Below are 17,040 nucleotides of genomic sequence, written 5' to 3' on the forward strand. Positions count from 1 at the left end.
AGGGCTGGCACCAGGGACTGCGGTCAGGGGTGAGGCGCCCTGGTGGGGCAGGGGGCTGCAGGTCCAGGTGGAGGAGTGAGGGGCGCTGGCTGGGCCCGGGGGAGGGCAGGGCAGGGGGCGAGGGGCACCCGCAGCTGGGCTCTCGTGGGGCTCAGGGCGGTGTGCCGGGGTCTGCGCCCCTCTCCCTGCCCCGTGTCAGGAGAGGCCAGCACCGTGCGGCCCCTTGGCGCGGCTCATGCCGGGGGTGCTGGGGCTGGGGCTGGCTGCCGGGCGCTGGATCCGCGACAGCCTCGCTCCCCATCACACGACAAACCCTGTTGTCTCCTTCCCGCAGGCTGCCAGGAGCCCGGGCGCTGCTGAACGGTGCTGGGCGCGGGCGTGGGAGAGCGAGCGCACAGGCCCAGGCTGGGGTGAGGCAGAGAAGATGGCTGCTGAGCTGAAGCTAGCACCAGCCAAGGGCTCCCCCTTCCCAGCGCTGCTGCAGCCTCTGGCGGCCATGGAGAAGCAGGACCCAGCTGGCCCCAAGCCCCAGGCGGGAGCTGAGAGGGCAGGGAAAGCCCCTCATGCTGTCCAGGCTGGGACAGGCAGAGTGTCCCCGAGATGGGTGGCACCACAAGAGGTCAAGCGGGAGCCACTGCAGGGGCCCATCCAGCACTGGCAGGGGAGTGTGTCCCTGCCGGGGTCGTGATGTCCAGTGTGGCCCTGTCAGTTGAGTGTGTCCGTGCTGGGGTCGTGATGTCCAGTGTGGCCCTGTCAGTGCCCCGGCCTGGGGTGTCTGCTCCCAGGCAGCCAAGGGGCAGCGGGAAGTTTGCAGCCACCTGCGGGAGCTCTGGCTGCAGCCCCAGTGCTGCAACAAGGAGCAGACGCCTGAGCTGCTGGTGCTGGAGCAGTTTCTGGACATCCTGCCCCAGGGGATACCAAGCTGGGAGCAGGAGCATAACACGGAGGCCTGTGCTGAGGCAGGGGCCCTGTCTGAGGGGTTTCGGCTGGGGCTGGTGGAGGGTGAGACGCTCCAAGTGAGAGAGTTTCACCCTGGCCATCAATGTTGCCTCCCTGTCTCCGTGTGTCCAGGGCTGCTTCCTCCTAGTCCCATCTCTCCCAGCGATGTGGTTGTCTTGTCTCCAGGTCACGGTGGACAGGCAGGTCGAGGACATGGAGGGACCTGGGACCTTGAGAGAATCTGTCTGCTCTTGGCCAGAACAGCCACAGCCCCATCCCGGGTACATGCCACTGGAGCAGGCAGGATGGGGTGAAACCCCAGAGCCCCAGGACAAGCTGCCTCGTGTCCCCAGAGAGGAGCCCCCACCCCATGAAGAGCCAGGTAACATGCCAGGGGCCTGGGTAGAGAGAGGTACTGTGGGGCCCAGATGCCAATGTTCAGCCCCCATAATGAGGGGCTGGGGTCTCTCCCTGCAAGTCTGTGTGGTGACAGGGCCTCGATTTCTGTCCCCAGCCAGCTCCAGTGTGACAGCAACATCCAATGATAAGGTTCCCTATCTTCCTCATGTTACCCTGAGACCTGGGACTGGGAAACCAGTGGGATCTTGAGAGAGAATGCTCCAAAGGCAGGAGTTTCCTCTGCCCTTGCGTAGTTTCATTCAGCAGCTAGCGCACCCTCCCATACCTAGAAATACACCAGTCACCTTGCCAGCAAGTCTTGCTCCCACGTCCTGTTGATCAGACAGTCCAGGGTCTTGCTGAGACATTCAGGGGCTTTGTCTAGTAGCCCAGCAGTCTAGTAGTCCAACACCCCTTTGTTTTCAAAGTCTATTATGACTTTAGTTACTTGCATATTCATCGTTTACCCCATGACAGTTGCTGCTGCTACTGGCCTCTTACAGGTTTTTTGCATCACTCTGTTTTCACCACTGGATATTTTTCTATACCCTTGTTTATATGAATACACCCTAACAAGCAGGCTTTCCTTCTCATGCTTCTCTCTTTCCATATGCTGTTTTCTTGCTGTCCTTGGCAATGTTTTCATTTGGGCAAAATTTGCAGCAGCTTTGCTCACCTTTAACCAGCCAATGGCTCTTTAGCAAATTCAGTGGCGATGCAAGGCCTCATTGGGAGCAGATACAGGCAGTTTTTGTGGTTGTACTGAGCACTGCTGTGACCGTTATCAATGCTGGGGTCCCAGGCACTCCTCTCTTGGGCCCGCTATGAACCATCTGTGCCTAAGAATGGGCTGGTGCAGATGTGCAGGTAATGGGCTTTTCTAGCGACTTTGGGCTAGTTTTTATTTACAGTTAACCCCGGGCCTCTGTCCCGTTGCAGATTCCCCTGACACAGAGGAGACCTGGGGCTTGTCAGCAGATGAAAGGTCCTTGGACTGCTTCCCCAGATGAGACTCTTTGCTAGGGGCAGATAAGAGGTGGTGGTTCTGCCCTTTCCAGCAGCAGGAGGCACCTCCTGTCAGTGGGAAAGTCTTGTCTGCTCACGTGTTTTGTTGGGGGTCGATTCAGCAACTTTTCTGTTCTTCTGCCCCCTCAGCCCCTGGAGCAAGTGGCCCTGTTGGTTCCCTCATTCTCCTGTGCAGTGTGGATCCTGGTGCAGCACCAAGGTCCCCATTGTATCTCCTACATGGAGTGATGACTGTGTTTGCCATTCTGAGCAAAGGCACTGTCACTGGGGCTCATCTCCAGCTTCATGGCTGTGGAGATCTATTAGAAGGGTCCTGCTATACGTTTAAATGAAAGCTGGATAGTAGCCAGTTATAGAGTTATTACACATTTACAAGCACTAACATTGTATCTGGTTGGCTCTCTTGATAGCTGGGTGGTCATTTATATCACATGATAATGACTTTGCATGTGTGGCTGGTCTAAATTTATGGCACAATTCACCAATTGATAATTACTTTGCTCATGTGACTGGTCTTACCTTGCACATGTAGCTGATGTAAATTTATTGTGCGATTGACCAGTCCATTCCATAATATATGCAATGTGTAGCAGGGGCCTTAAAAGACTTGTGGGATTTGATTTTTCCATCTTCCTCATACACTGAGGCCTGGGGACTGACTGAGGCACACACTAGCAGGGCTTTGCCTTTGCCCGTGGCACTAGGGCTAATTTGTGTTGTCATTGCCGTCTTTGTTGGATGTAATCAATTTTTTTGTCAGTGTTGAAGGGCCCTGCCTCATGTTTTATACATTATACAATTTACTGGTTAATCATGCAATACATTCAGCTAGCTATAAAAAGAGCCAACTACTTTGGAAGTCTGTGCTTGAAAACTTGTAACCGCTTTATACCTGGTTTCTGTCTAGCTTGAATTTGAATGCATGGTAGGGTCAGCAGTGTCGGGGAATGCGGTGCTGGCAAAAGTCACTGCCATGATATCCCAACACCAATCTTGTCTTAAATAACAACCACAGGCTTGGTTTGGTGACCATGGCTCAGCCAAGTTTATCTGCAAGGCATGGTCCTAACACACTTCTGTTCTGACAGACAAGGTATTAACGTGTGTACACCCATGACGAAGTATTGGCACAACACCGCACAGGCACCCCTAGGCCACAAAGTTCCTTTTATTTCTAATTCACCTTTTATACAATGGTCAAAACATGTTACATTCCACCAATAACTTGACTATCTTGAGCCAACTTGTGCCATGAACTATTCTCTAACTTGTATAGCCATCTCTTCTGCTGATCCTCTGGCCTAAATGCCAAGTTTTTGCTTATGCAAGGAGCTTATGCGTCAGGCAGGTTTGCTGATCACACCTGCTCTGGCCAGTGCTTTAGCAAAGCCTTTGTGAGAGCAGTATCTCTGTGTATTGATCAATGTAGGCCTCACTAGAACAGCCTTTTGATGCTCCTCCCCTCCCAGCAGGTGCAGGAAACCTGAGCACAGCTGAGGAGAAGACTCCTGAGGAAAGGCCTGTACACCTGGAACTGCTGAGGCCATCCCCAGGAAGATCTGGGGAGAGGGAACTCCTGACACCTGAGCCAAGCCAAGTGTGTAAGAAGCAGAGCAGGTGCCCACAGCACAGAGGGAACATGACCGTGAGCAAGGTACAGGCAGCAGTGGAGTGAGAATGTGGTGCCAGGCCAAAGCTCAGCAAGAGTTCTGGGTGTGGGAAAGAGCCAGAGGCATGGAAAGACCTAAAGAGCCACAAGAGAAAGCTTTGTTAGCAAGAGAGGCTGCATCCACACCAAGCCACGAGGGAGGGCCTGAGGGGAAGCAGGAACTGGCTGCCAAGTACAGATAGCCTGGGGGGCTTGGACTAGAAGTACTGCCCTCAGCACCAGTGGATCCAGCACTCCCTGCCTCTGGAAGTGCTATCTCAGTTTCTTCTGAGGGGTACTTCAGGAGAGCATTTTGAGACTGGGGTCCCAGGAGGGAGCTCCTCTGGACCCTCTGTGGCACCCAGCCAGCACCAGGGAGCATGGGGTGAGGGTCTCCTCAGCTGAGTCCATCAGGTTCTCCCTGAGAAGCATGGAGGGGCTCTGCACCGAAGTACCGCGGCGTCTCTCCAGCCCAGCCAGTGCCAGGACAGGATGATGAGCTGACAGTTTGCTAGGAGTGAGCAGTGTTCCTGAGTCCTGGAGGATCAACTTGCCTGAAAGGGAAATGAATCTCAGTCCCCTTGTGCCAGTACCTTAACTGGGATCAAGGAAAAATTCCCAGAGTTGCTTATATCTGGAGAAAGCCCCCCTCCAAGCCTGCAGGTCTCACTTGTGCCCAAGGAAAATGGACACTTTGTGATCTGGGGAGCTGTAATATCCTTGTCTCTGTACATGAAGTTGGAATGTCCCCCCACTTTCTCCTGCTTCCAGGCTGAGTTTCCACTGAGTCCTGCCTTTTTCATCCCAGCGCAGGCCATGGGGAATCCTCATTCCCCCTTCCTGGCTTTATTTCTTCCCCTGCCCTTCATTTCCACTCCATGGCCAGACACAACAGGGATGGCTGCAGCAGTCCCATATCATGTAGGACAGCAGCAGGGAGGTTCCCTGTGTTTTGTGGGTCAGTAAATCTCCTGGGAGCTCTCCAGCCCAGAGCCTCATGGAGGAAAGAGAAGACTCCTGACTGCACCAAAAGCCACCGTTTCCTGGGCTGTGTCTGGTGGAGCGGGGTGAATTCCCAGGGTCCCCCTCCGAAGCAGGGCATTTTCTGTGAGTCACTGCCATGAAAACAGCTTCCCCAGGGTACACTCATGGCACCTGGACTGCAGTCTCGTACTGCCATCCGTACACCAGTACTCCCTTATAGGCACAGCGTATACTGGCAGAGGGAATAACTGCGCCGACTCCCTGGATGACGTGAGCTAAAGCAGACAAACGTGCTGTTCTGTCCCTAGAGCTGTTTCCATGCCAGACCCTTTGCTGGAGCAGCTGTATCAGCTGAGGAGTAAGATCTAGATTTGTTTAGGCTGGAGGAGGGTGGAGAAGGAGACACTGATGGTGTAATGCTTGTGACTGCAGCTCCTGGAGGCCTTTGAGGAAGTGGCTGGGTACTTCACACAGGAGGAGTGGGAGCTGCTGGAAACTGGAGACAAGGGGCTTTACCAGGACCAGATGCTGAGGAATTACCGAGCCCTTGTTTCCCTGGGTAAATTTCAGGTTCTTTTTTCCCCTACCCAGAGCTGTAGTCAAGTGTCCTTTTCTAGTGGTTGCTTTCTCAACCTCCACTAAAAATCTTCCTTGGGGGTCTGCACAAATGCTTTTTTTGTCAGATATCTGAAGGCCAATTGATTGTTTTCAGGACTTTCCTTATTGATTAGTGACACTCTTTTTACTTTTCTCAAGCCAAAATGATTATACCTGATCTATGTGTTCATGTTGAGTCTGGCTGCAATAATTGATCATCAGTTTGGAATTGGTGGCTAAATCATTTTTGTTCTCCTGTCATCAGAACTTCGATAGTTACTCCCTTTCTGTTGGAAGGCAAAAGCAATATTATACTTAGTCACCATTCATTTCAAGTCTTCTATCTTGTACGGTTTCCTTCATTAAGTGCAGAACCACCATTTACCTTCATCTCCTAATGCTTCAGGAACTTCCTATGGTTGAGTATTTGAAACTACTGTTTAACTTCTTTCTTCACTTTCATTTCCCTTTTGTTAGTTCATTTGTTCATTTATTTACTGCTTTCCTGATTTCCTCTGCACTGTCAGCTGCAAATTCAATTTCATTTACAGCATCAATGGATGCAAATGTTCTCTGGGACATTCTCCTTTCAACAAAATCTCAGAATACACGCTTTGTATTTGATCATATGTTAATCCACTTTTCTCATCACTAATAGCATTGGACACAACATTATCCAAGTCTTCCACCCCCCCCCCCCTTTTTTTTTTTTTTTTTAGTCATTGTGGATTTAAGCTAGCCTATCAATTATTTTTTCATCTTCTCTAATGTTCAGTTTTCTATACAAGCCTTTCAGTGCTGCTACTCTTGATACTGCTATTTTGTAGCTGTCGTTTCTGCATAAATGACTTGGTCCAAATCAACTTTTGTGTCTTCCCAAAGACTTCTCTATTTTCTTCAATATCTCTTGATACCTCCATTTCCCACCTTGTGTTTCTGATGTGCTTGGGTTTCATCTAATACATCTTCGGCAAGTGCAAATAAATATACCTTCCCTGAATCCCAAAGTGAATCTGCATTAAGCTCTCTGTATTATAAGACTGTTGGTCAACTTTGTTGCAAAGACCTGGCTTTCCGTTTATAAGCTGTATTCCAGCAGTAATGTCCAATATCCTTTCCCTGATAGTCTCTTTCTTTATTTTACCTTTGAGAATAGCCCAAAGTGAGCAGGCTTGATACTCTATGGGACCATGTTGCTCTCACAAGGTATGGTTTGGTTATATCTCTCCTTGTAGTCATCCTGCAGACTATTTTTACTGAATGACAATCTTTTCTGGAGGTGATTTTATCATCATTCTATTCCTGGGAACCTGGGTTGAACAGTGTACCCTACTGTGGGCATTCTCATTTTGTAAAAATGTATCGTCTTCCTCCTTTAATCCATATCCCTAATGCAAACAGCCTGTATCTTCAGTACATATGCGTCTATGCATCATTTCACGTAAGGATCCACCCGTTGGATGGAAAGGTTGCTATAGTTGCCTCTACAGTTCTTATAACATTATCCTTTTCTATGCAGTGCCAAAATGAATTCCTCTCTCTCCCGTAAACAGGCTTTCATTGTCCTCAGCCTGTCATTGACTTTTTACTTGCAAGACTCATCAGTGCAAAAACTACTGCAAATATTTCTATTTTTTTCACCTGGAATTACCCTAATAAGACATGTTGGATAGATGGCTATGAGTATATTCATCATCTCTCTTTTCAAATGAATATCTTGAAAATCTATAACAGCATTCTCTTTCTTCCTCCTTACACAACACAGAGCATTGCATCTCTGCCTACTTTCCAAGGGGCCACTGTAAACTTTTTACCCTTTATATACTTCTGAGGGGTTGATGCTTTATACTTCATATGACCATCATTCCACTTACTTAGATGGCCAAGGTGATACTCTGTTAAAGATTTCTGCTTGTCGTGGTTTCTCTTTTATTCTAAACATCCTCCTTTCCTTTTCCCCTGGGTCCCCATTAAATATTTGAGTTCATTGGATCCATTCTCCAAATCCCAATCAGGCACTGGATGGTGGAATAACCCCCCTCTCTACACTCCCCAGAACAGCATACACAGCTCCCACACCAGCTGAAATGCCCTTCTTCCTAAGTGTCCTCCCTTGAGTCCCCATTAGAATATTTGAATCCATTGGATCCTTTCTCCAAGTCCTAATTGGGAACTGGATGGTGGAATAACCAACCTCTATACACTCCCCAACACAGGATATCAAGGTCCCACACCAGACCTAATCTGCCGCATCCAGCAAGGTGAGATGGAGCTCTGGATCTGTGATGAGGAAGCTGGAGAAAACTTGTTTTCTGAGGACTTGACTCCAGGTGAGTCTTGAAACTCCCTGACCTCCTTCCACCCACACCTCAGCTCAGAACCTCTCAACACATAGGGGGAGCTGGAAACCTGAACACTTGCCTTAAGTTGCTCCCACAAAGTCCTGACATCATGCAACTTGGCCAGATCTGTGTTGTCTAGGCAGGTGTGTATATCCATTCCTTGTATTCCAGTGATGCAGGATGGGCAACTGATTCTTTTTTCTTCCCCTATTAGGTTTGTTTAGGCAAGTAATCTGCGTTCAGCCCTTCAGATCCTCCTCTTAAGGAGGTATATTGGCAAGTGTTTCTGTCATGGAAGAAAGGGGCTGTCCATAGAGAAGTACTAACATGCTAGGGACAAAGCCTAGCTTGCTGTCTTGATTTGAGTCACAAATCTGGTATCCCTGGGGTACCATGAGTTTAAATTTCCATCTTCCCTCAGCAGTGCAAGAACCGATAGCCCAATCCAAAGTGGCCATACCTCTGTTGTACCCTCTGGCAGGGCATGAACTTGTTTGAATTTCCCCATGGCAGCTGTCAGAGTTGGCAGAAACCCTGCAGGGGGTATTAGGGATGGGGCTATAGAGAGGCTGGTGCTCTGCTTCCTGCTGCGACCAGTCCTGTTGCTTAGTTTGAGTGGAATTTCTGTCCCTCCCCTGTGTGACAGCCAGGGGAATAAAGGCAGTGTTCAATCAGTGCTTCCAGCAGTATGAAGTATCTGCTTGGTGTAGTTGGGATTCACAAGCTTTCACAGCTGGGGGATACAAGTGCCTTGTTTCTACCAGAATCACCCATGTTCTGCTTCATAACTGGAGCACAGGGTATACAAGGTGTGAGACCAGAGACCCAGAGTGCACAGGCATTTGGACCCCTTGTTTTCACAGAGGTACCTAGGCCCATCCAGTGTCTGGGGCACATCCCAGCATGGGGAAATACCAGATCTTTCCCTTCATCAGTTGGACAGGGACTAATTTCTGGGTTCTTGTCTCCACCCAGCAGATGCTGAGTCACTGGGCAGAGATGAGCAGCAGCAGCATCACGAGGAAGAGCCTGCCAACCTGAATCTGTTTCAAACTGGAAACCAGCTCCCTTCCCAACAAGAAGAGAGACCAGTGGAGACCAAAAGGAGCAGGGAAGGATTTGAAGGGCAGAGAGACCTGAGTATATGTGGAGAGCCCAGTGGGAAGTTTGGGGATGATGCGGAACTTGGGACCCACCAGAGGGAGAATGTCCAGGCCTGTGCTGAGCGTGGGGACAACTTCCACCATACATGCCCTCTCAATGAGCACTCGAAGGAACACCCTCACTGCTGCTCAGAGTGTGGGAAGAGCTTTGTTTCCTTAAGTGACCTCCAAGTGCACCAGGAGATGCACACAGGGGAGCAGATATACTGCTGCGCTGAGTGCAAAAAGAGCTTCACTAGGTGGGATCACCTTCAAAGCCACATGTGTGTGCATGCAGAAGAGAAGCTGTTCTCCTGCATGCAGTGTGGGAAAAGCTTCACACAGAAGTCCAAGCTCACGCGGCACCAGCGTGTGCACACGGGGGAGAAACCATTCTCTTGTACCCAGTGTGAGAAGAGCTTTGCTGACAGCTCTGTATTCATGCAACACCTGCGCGTGCACACAGGGGAGAAGCCATTTTCTTGCACCCAGTGTGGGAAAAGCTTCACACAGAACTCCCAGCTTACACGGCACCAGCGCGTGCACACGGGGGAGAAACCATTCTCTTGTATCCAGTGTGAGAAGAGCTTTGGCGACATCTCTGCACTCATGCAACACCTGCGCATGCACACAGGGGAGAAGCCATTTTATTGCACCCAGTGTGGGAAGAGCTTCAACAGGAGATCAACACTCACAGGTCACCTGCGCGTGCACACGGGAGAGAAGCCCTTTGCCTGCAGTCAATGTGAGAAGAGCTTCAGGAACAGCTCTGGGCTCACAAGTCACCTGCGCGTGCACTCGGGGGAGAGGCCATTCTCTTGCAGCCAGTGCAAAAAGACCTTCAGTAGCAGCTCTGCGCTCATGAGTCACCTGCGTGTGCACACAGGAGAAAAACCATTTTCTTGCATCTATTGTGGGAAGAGCTTCACATATAACTCCAACCTCACCATTCACCTGCGCATACACACAGGGGAGAAGCCATTCTCTTGCACCCAGTGTAAGAAGAGCTTCAGCAACAGCTCTTCACTCACAACTCACCTGAGTGTGCACACAGGGGAGAAGCCATTTTTTTGCCCCCAGTGTGGGAAGAGCTTCACCAGGAAATCAACAATCCCACGTCACATGCGTGTGCACACAGGCGAGAAGCCGTTCCAATGCAGCCAGTGTGGGAAGAGCTTCACGCAGAGCTCCAAACTCACCTATCACCTTCGCACTCATATAGGGGAGAAACGCTTCTTCTGCAGCCAGTGTGGGAAGGGATTCACTAAGAGGTCAATGCTCATGAGTCACCAGCGCATGCACACAAGGGATAAGCTGTACCACTGTCCCTAGATGTCGCCTCACTTCTGAATAGAGGGGAATAATTACTTTCCTTGACCTACTGGCAACACACCTACCACTGCAGCCCAGTATGCTGTTAGCCTTCTTGGCAACTAGATTCACTCATAGATGTTAGGGTCAGAAGGGACCTCAGTAGGTCATCGAGTCTGACCCCCTGCCCTGGGCAAGAAAGAGTGCTGGGGTCACACAATCCTAGCTAGGTGCTTGTCCAGTCTCCTCTTGAAGACCCCCTAGGGTAGGGGAGAGCACCACCTCCCTTGGAAGCCCATTCCAGGTTCTGGCAACCCTTACTGTGAAAATGTTCTTTATAGCACACTGTTGAATCCTATTCAAGTTATTGTCCACTGTAACCCCCAATCAGCCCTTAAGCATTCTCTGATAGAGAAAATAGCTCTTCCCCACCCCCATCCCATGCCTTTTACTGCTCATGGTGAGAGCCCCTGTTGGATAAGGGAGTGATCTAGACTTCCTGCCCCATGGCTGTGCATGGGATTTCCTCAGTGCTGAGCACACTGGTGGCAGAGGTGTCCCTGGCTGACATACTGGGTAAAGGCAAGGGAACCCCAGGCACCTGCAGGCTCAGTGCCTATTGTCTCTGCCCTAGAGCCCACATCCCCTTTCTGCACACCACCTCCCCAAACCCCGTTTTCCTTTTTAACCCCCCCAGCACTGCTTGGACTCCTGTAACATCTGTATCCCTACAGGATCTGATGCCTACTTTTGCTCCATAATCCCCTAGCAGTGGCCCTTCCCCTCCCCTCTCATTGTCCTCTGTCCCCCCACAACCATCAGACCATTGCAGCCATTCTCATTACCTAAGCACCCAAAACTGTTGCCTGGGGGGGAGGCATTGGCACGGGTCTGCAGTGATGGGGGAAAGGCAGCTTGTGAAAGGCCTACAGGGATTAGGGGAAAGTTGCCCTCTTTCACAGCATCGTAAGGATTTGCTGCTTTTTTGAGACTTTCTAGGCTGCTTTTCTGTTCTGAGCCCTCCATCAGACTTTTCCTGCCTTCTCCAGTCTCTGGGAAATGTTTCCTCTGTGTCTTTTGGTTCGTGCTTTGGCTAAAGTCAGGAGTGTTTTGTGGAAAAATCATCTCCATTTCATTCACACACACAAATTTGTGGGCATCGAGGGGGATCCATAAAGGCTTCAGTCGTTACGTTCAGGACACAGGATACCCCAGGAAGGGGAACAGCCAAGGGCATGTTATCAAGGAACTGCTTTGCCCAAAACTTTAGACTGCAGGGGTGCAAAGCATGCCTACTGTTTCTTGTACATTTGTTATATTTTAAAATATGCTTTAATAGCTTTTTTTTAAATTGCTTTTAATTTAATTTTATTTTCTGACTTTCCTCTAAAAAAATACTGATGTAAAGCCAGAATGGGGGACACTGCTTACATATACATATGTATTGTTTCTTTCTTCTTATTATTTTTTAAGTGTCTTTTGCAAAGAAAAAAAATAAGTGTTTCCAGGCAAAATTAACTTCACAAAATGTTTTGCTGAAAACCACGCGAATAAAAAAATCTTATGAAAATCAGTAAAGGGGTTTTTTTAGGGAGGAAGGGTAGAGCAGAAAAACATACATGTAACACAAGGGAATATGTCCCATAAAACTGTATTTTGCCCTCCAAAGCAAAATGTGCAAATGAAGAAAAATCTGAGCATCTTTGGTCCTCATCTAAAAGGGAAAGACCCCCCTTGCCCAGGAGGGAGAGAGGCAGCCAGGAGGAGGGGGTGACGTGGAGGCAGTGAGGACTGGACCAGCTGAGTTGCAGGAATTGCTGATAAGAAATTTTTCACCCTTACCCTTTCTAGTCAATCCTGTTTCTGCCCTGTGACCCATCCGCATCCTTCCCCTCACCTAGGGCACATGTAGATCAACCTTCCTGAGCCAGGATCATCCCTATCCAAACTTTCCACTTCACTATTCCACACTCCCAGTTGGGTAACTGGGGTCTGTCCCAATGGTGACAGGATAAATGGGTCCCCATGACCCCCATCTTCTAACATTGGCTGAGGGGATTAACATCATCTCAAGGCCTGGGCTGCTGAGACCCCAACAATAACAAGTGATCAGGGACACTTGCAAACTCTTCGTCCCAACTGTTGGTTTGAGTTACCCTTATTTCCAAACTCTTTGCCTGGTGATCCGAATTGCACACTGTTAGTTTTGCTCCGTGACAGATGCCTCCTCAAATGAAAATCGGCCTTCACAACAGCTGCTAGCCTGAATACCTGTGCCCCTCCATGGCTATATTGAGCATCCACTGTAGGCACCTTTCCCCCAACCTGTCTCTGGACTCAGCTGTGCGGGTGGGAGGATTTGGGGTAAGCAGAGAAAAAAAGGTGGTCAGAGCTATTCTAGTGCTGATCACTAGGGGCAAGGGACACCTTTGCTGGTGTGTGTGTAGCACTTAGTGCAACAGGCCCAGGGTCGCTGGCTGTACGGCGAGACATGCCGGTACCCTAATGATAATGAGTCTGGAGCAGTGACTCACTGTCAAGTCACGCACATCCATTACGACTCCTCTGCACAAAGGTGTGAACCCCCCTGGTCTACAACAAAGCCCATCTTTGGCAGGGGGTTGAGGCAGAAATGAATGGCTGATTAGGGTAGGTGGTCTCTGTGGCTCTGCCTCAAAGGGGAAGGGCCCTTTGAAAAGATTACCAGCTGAGGGGTGAGCAGGCCTGGAAAAAAACAAAAAACCCATCTCTTCTGAAGATGCAGAGAAGGGCCTTGCTTCCAGAGACCGGGAAAAATGCAACATAAATGAACACAGTTGCAGCCCTTTGAAGTTCACCCTTGGCCACTCATGTCATTAGGTGCTGGGGGGTGGGGGTTTGCCTTACAAGGAAAACATTTATTTTGGGATGGGGTTTTTTCTCCTTTCCTTTAAGGCTGTTTTAAACAAAACCCTTTCTCTTTGCATTGCTGGTTCCTTTACAACAGAAGGGCTTTAAAACCCTCAGCATGGGGATAATTCTCTGAAGGTGATGATGGTCCCTCCCCAGCCCAGGGTGGCAGGTAGCACTTTGCCTTCTCCTCACTGAGGGGAGGGAGGGAAGGGCAGGAGACACAGCCCCATACTGGGAGGGATACTTGGGAGGGGTATGAGGGGAAATGGTTCCTACCTGGACTGGACTGGCATGCCTTAATGTTATGATTTGACAAGGAGGCTGCCCCTAGAGGACATAGAGGGATTTGGATGGTAAACCCTTGTCTGGGTGGAGGGTACACAGCCTTGTCCCAACCTACTCTAGCTGGGTTCTTCCAACTCCAGGCTCAGAGAGCCTCCTAGTTCCTAGGCAAATGCCTTAACCACTAGACCCTTGGATCAAAATGGGGGAGAAGTTGCCACCCCTTTCTCAAGTAGTTAAGCACACACCTGGCCAGCTGTTCCTCCACAGGTGGAAACAGAATCTAAATACAGCCTAGTGCCAAAACTGGCAGCTAAATGGCACTTACCTGCATAAAGACCAGATGAGATTCACCCATTAAAGACAGCAGTCGCTGTTTCCCCCCCACACCATCATCCTGGGAGCTGATACAGAGGTGTTTGTCCACAGCCAGGAAGAAGCTCCCTGTTTTGTAGGCAGGGCCTGAATCCTTTGGGCTATATTTGGAGGTGCAGAGAGGTTGAAAGAAGCACAGCCTCACAACCCCACTAACGGAGCAGACCCCCTTTTGCAAGGCAAGGTCAAGCATGGCTCAGACCTTGGACTCTCCCCTCTGCTTCTGAAAATCCCCCTCTGAATTCCTGCAACAGGCCAGGTTTTAACCCCAATCGAGCTAACAGGCCAGGTTGCTTTGTAGTTTTGGTTCCCCATCATATCTACATTTCCACTTGCAAAGGAGCCCAAAGGTGGGACTTGCTCACTGTGGGTGATGGTTATTTTTCATGCTAGCCCCCAGTTGGATCACCCTAAAGCAGCCTTCAGGAGGATTCGTAGAGCAATTACCATTATCACGCACTCCACAGAAGAGTGCAGTAGACAGCTGGGAGTCACTACCTGGGCTGTTAAGCTTTTCATCTCCCTCTGGCTTTGAAAATGGGGCCTGGCCTTCTTCAAGGCTGGTGAGGTCTGTTAACTGCTTCTGCTTCCTTCTTACCTCTGCTCATCTTCCTTGAAGGAAACCAGATTTCCTTGACAATACCCTTGGGACATCATCCATGGCCTCCTAAAATGCAGGAAGAGCTTCACCTGAAGCTTACAGGATAATTCCTGTCTCCACTTGTCCCCAGTGCAACAAGCTATTAGTTATTAGCCTCAGCTGCCTGGCTTTCAAAAGCAAACCCTGCAATTCCTCACCTTCTATCCCACCACCTCCCACATACCCAGGGTCATGGCTGTATCTCCTGTCACTGCGAGCATCAGGAAAGAACTTCCAACTCCATTTCCACCCACTTCAACTTCCAACCTATTTCCACTTCAACCAAGGGTTAGGGTTAGGGAGAAGTTTCCCTAACCTCTGCTTCAACCTCCATTTCCACTTCAACTCTATTTCCACTTCTATTTCTCCTCTAACCTATTTCGGACTTCAACCTCCATACAAGTATCCACTAGTGTTTGTGTTGACGGTCATGTATAATTTTCCACTGTCCATGCAACATTACATTCTCATTTGAAAGAGTGAAGAAAGGGTAAAAATAACATACAAAGGACCGTGCTGGGGGATGCTGATTTATCATGTGATGTCCCCTATGAATTTGACCTGTGCTCTGTGAAATCAAGTCTGTGACCAAGAGTTGTGCATGAAAATGGAGAGAACAAAAAAAAAAGGCAAAAGCTTGAAAAGCGGTGTTGCAAAACATCTCACATCAGACTTCAAATCAGGAGAACAAATGTATCCTGGTTTTGCTCTGAACTGTCTAAATATATTTCATTCAGTGCCTTCTTACTTCTCAGGCAGACCAGGTTCTTTGGGTGAATCTGATATCTTTTATTAGACTAACTTAAATAGTTGGAAAAAAAAAATTAGCAAGCTTTCAGATTTAAAAACCCTTCGTCAGGCTGAGGAAGCTCTGTAGTTGGTGTGTGCTCTTCCTGGATGGCATGAATAGTAAAGATCTTATTTCTCATTGTTCTTCACTCCACAGGTGCTAACAATCAGGTTTTCTTCTTAATAGCTTTGATGTTCCACCAGTCAAATTAACTTTTCTTCTGGCCATGTTTCTGTCTTTTAGCTACACCCAGGTCCTCTTCTCCTATTTCACAGCCTTGTGAGTTTTTAGCTTGTTTCAAAATAGCAGATCTGGCCATGGAGACCAGCATTAAGCAGCAGCTAGGGTTTCAGCTGCTGCTTAAGCAGAAAAAGGAGAGTGAATGAGCTGAAGATTTGGTTCTTTCCTTGTTTTATGCAGCAATAACTCCGGAAAAATCTTTTGTTAATTTTGTCTTCCCAACCACAAGGCGTGTGTCTTATTTGGGAGGCATATGGTATATCTGAAAATATGGTATTCGGGTATATGTTTCAGCACTATCAATAAAAGCCTTCAAATCTGCTTGCCCCCGAATGAAGCTTCTTCCCAAATCCAAATTACTGTCCTCTGTGGAGTCTCTGATGTTTACTGAGATGTGCAATCTGATTGAAGCATTTCCCACACTCCGCACATTTATGGGGTTTCTCCCCCGTATGGATTCTCTGATGGGTAATAAGGTTTGAATTAAGACTGAAGCTTTTCCCACAGTCAAGGCATTTATAGGGTCTTTCTCCCACATGGGTTCTCTGATGGCGGATCCGGGTTGAGCTGTCACTAAATCCTCTTCCGCAGTCTGGGCATCGATATGGTTTCTCTCCTGTATGGGTCCGTTGATGTTTAACAAGAGTTGAGTGATCGCTACACCTCTTCCCACAGTCCGGGCACATGTACTGTTTCTCCCCCGTATGGGTTCTCTGATGTGTGGTTAGGTTTGAGCTCTGGATGAAGCTTTTCCCACAGTCGGGGCACGTATGGGGTTTCTCTCTTGTGTGAATTCTCTGGTGCACCACAAGGTTTGAACTCTGGTTGAAGCTCTTCCCGCAGTCAGGACAATTATAGGTTTTCTCTCCTGTGTGGATTCGCTGATGCAGAATGAGATTTGAGCTTTGGCTGAAGCTTTTCCCGCAGTCAGTGCATTCATAGAGTGGAGTTTCTGTTGTGCAATAACGTTAGATCTACGACTCCCATTTTCCCCGTGTTTAGAACGGGTGGTTCTTTTCTCTCCTAGCTGGATTCTTTGCTGGGCTTTTCTTCCTGCAAGGTCCCTGCAAAGTTTCCCATTATTAAGGGATTTATCCCCTATTTTTTTTGGCCTTGCTGATCTCACTTGACTGTCGCTTGCTTTTCCTTGCTGACAGCTCTGCGTAAAATCCCCTTTGGATCTCTGTGATAAAATCTCACTTAGTGCAACTTCCTCAAGCCCTTCCTGTTGTGGGCTCTCCTTTTCATTCTCCATCCCATCACCTGCAGGAACAGACACAGAAAATCCAGAAACGAGTTATTCTTTGTGCCAGGGACAAAAGACTGCCTGAGATACAGGAACATTAGACCAGAATAGCAGCACCCATAGCACCTAGGAATATTCTCAACCCCTGGCTAAGCTGTACCATGCCATAGCATTTGCTCTTACTGGA

The 17,040-nt window shown here is 49.0% G+C and overlaps 2 protein-coding genes across 8 annotated transcripts; one reads left to right on the plus strand and one right to left on the minus strand.

Moving 5' to 3' along the window:
- The first annotated feature begins 6 nt into the window (after positions 1–6).
- On the plus strand, positions 7–10,548 carry LOC106723280 (oocyte zinc finger protein XlCOF6-like). 7 transcript variants are annotated; one of them, XM_025195341.1, is made up of 7 exons: positions 7–29; positions 335–661; positions 1,072–1,321; positions 3,834–4,018; positions 5,429–5,555; positions 7,810–7,923; positions 8,911–10,548. In XM_025195341.1, exons 2-7 carry the CDS (start codon positions 425–427, stop codon positions 10,407–10,409), a joined length of 2,412 nt encoding a protein of 803 aa, XP_025051126.1. In that variant the 5' UTR covers positions 7–29; positions 335–424; the 3' UTR covers positions 10,410–10,548. The 7 variants fall into 7 exon arrangements, with proteins under 7 accessions (XP_025051126.1, XP_025051122.1, XP_025051123.1 ...); XM_025195337.1 differs by lacking the exon at positions 7–29 and having other exon boundaries at positions 68–661; XM_025195338.1 differs by lacking the exon at positions 7–29 and having other exon boundaries at positions 68–661; positions 8,914–10,548.
- Positions 10,549–10,591: 43 nt separating this feature from the next.
- Positions 10,592–16,575, minus strand: LOC112548744 (zinc finger protein 572-like; the record flags this gene model as incomplete). Its single annotated transcript, XM_025195336.1, has 1 exon — positions 10,592–16,575. A coding segment is annotated over one exon (612 nt), but the record flags the coding sequence as incomplete, so codon positions are not given.
- Positions 16,576–17,040: the final 465 nt, after the last annotated feature.

Source organism: Alligator sinensis, unplaced genomic scaffold, assembly GCF_000455745.1.
Source record: "Alligator sinensis unplaced genomic scaffold, ASM45574v1 scaffold719_1, whole genome shotgun sequence".
Classification (NCBI taxonomy): Eukaryota; Metazoa; Chordata; order Crocodylia; family Alligatoridae; genus Alligator; species Alligator sinensis.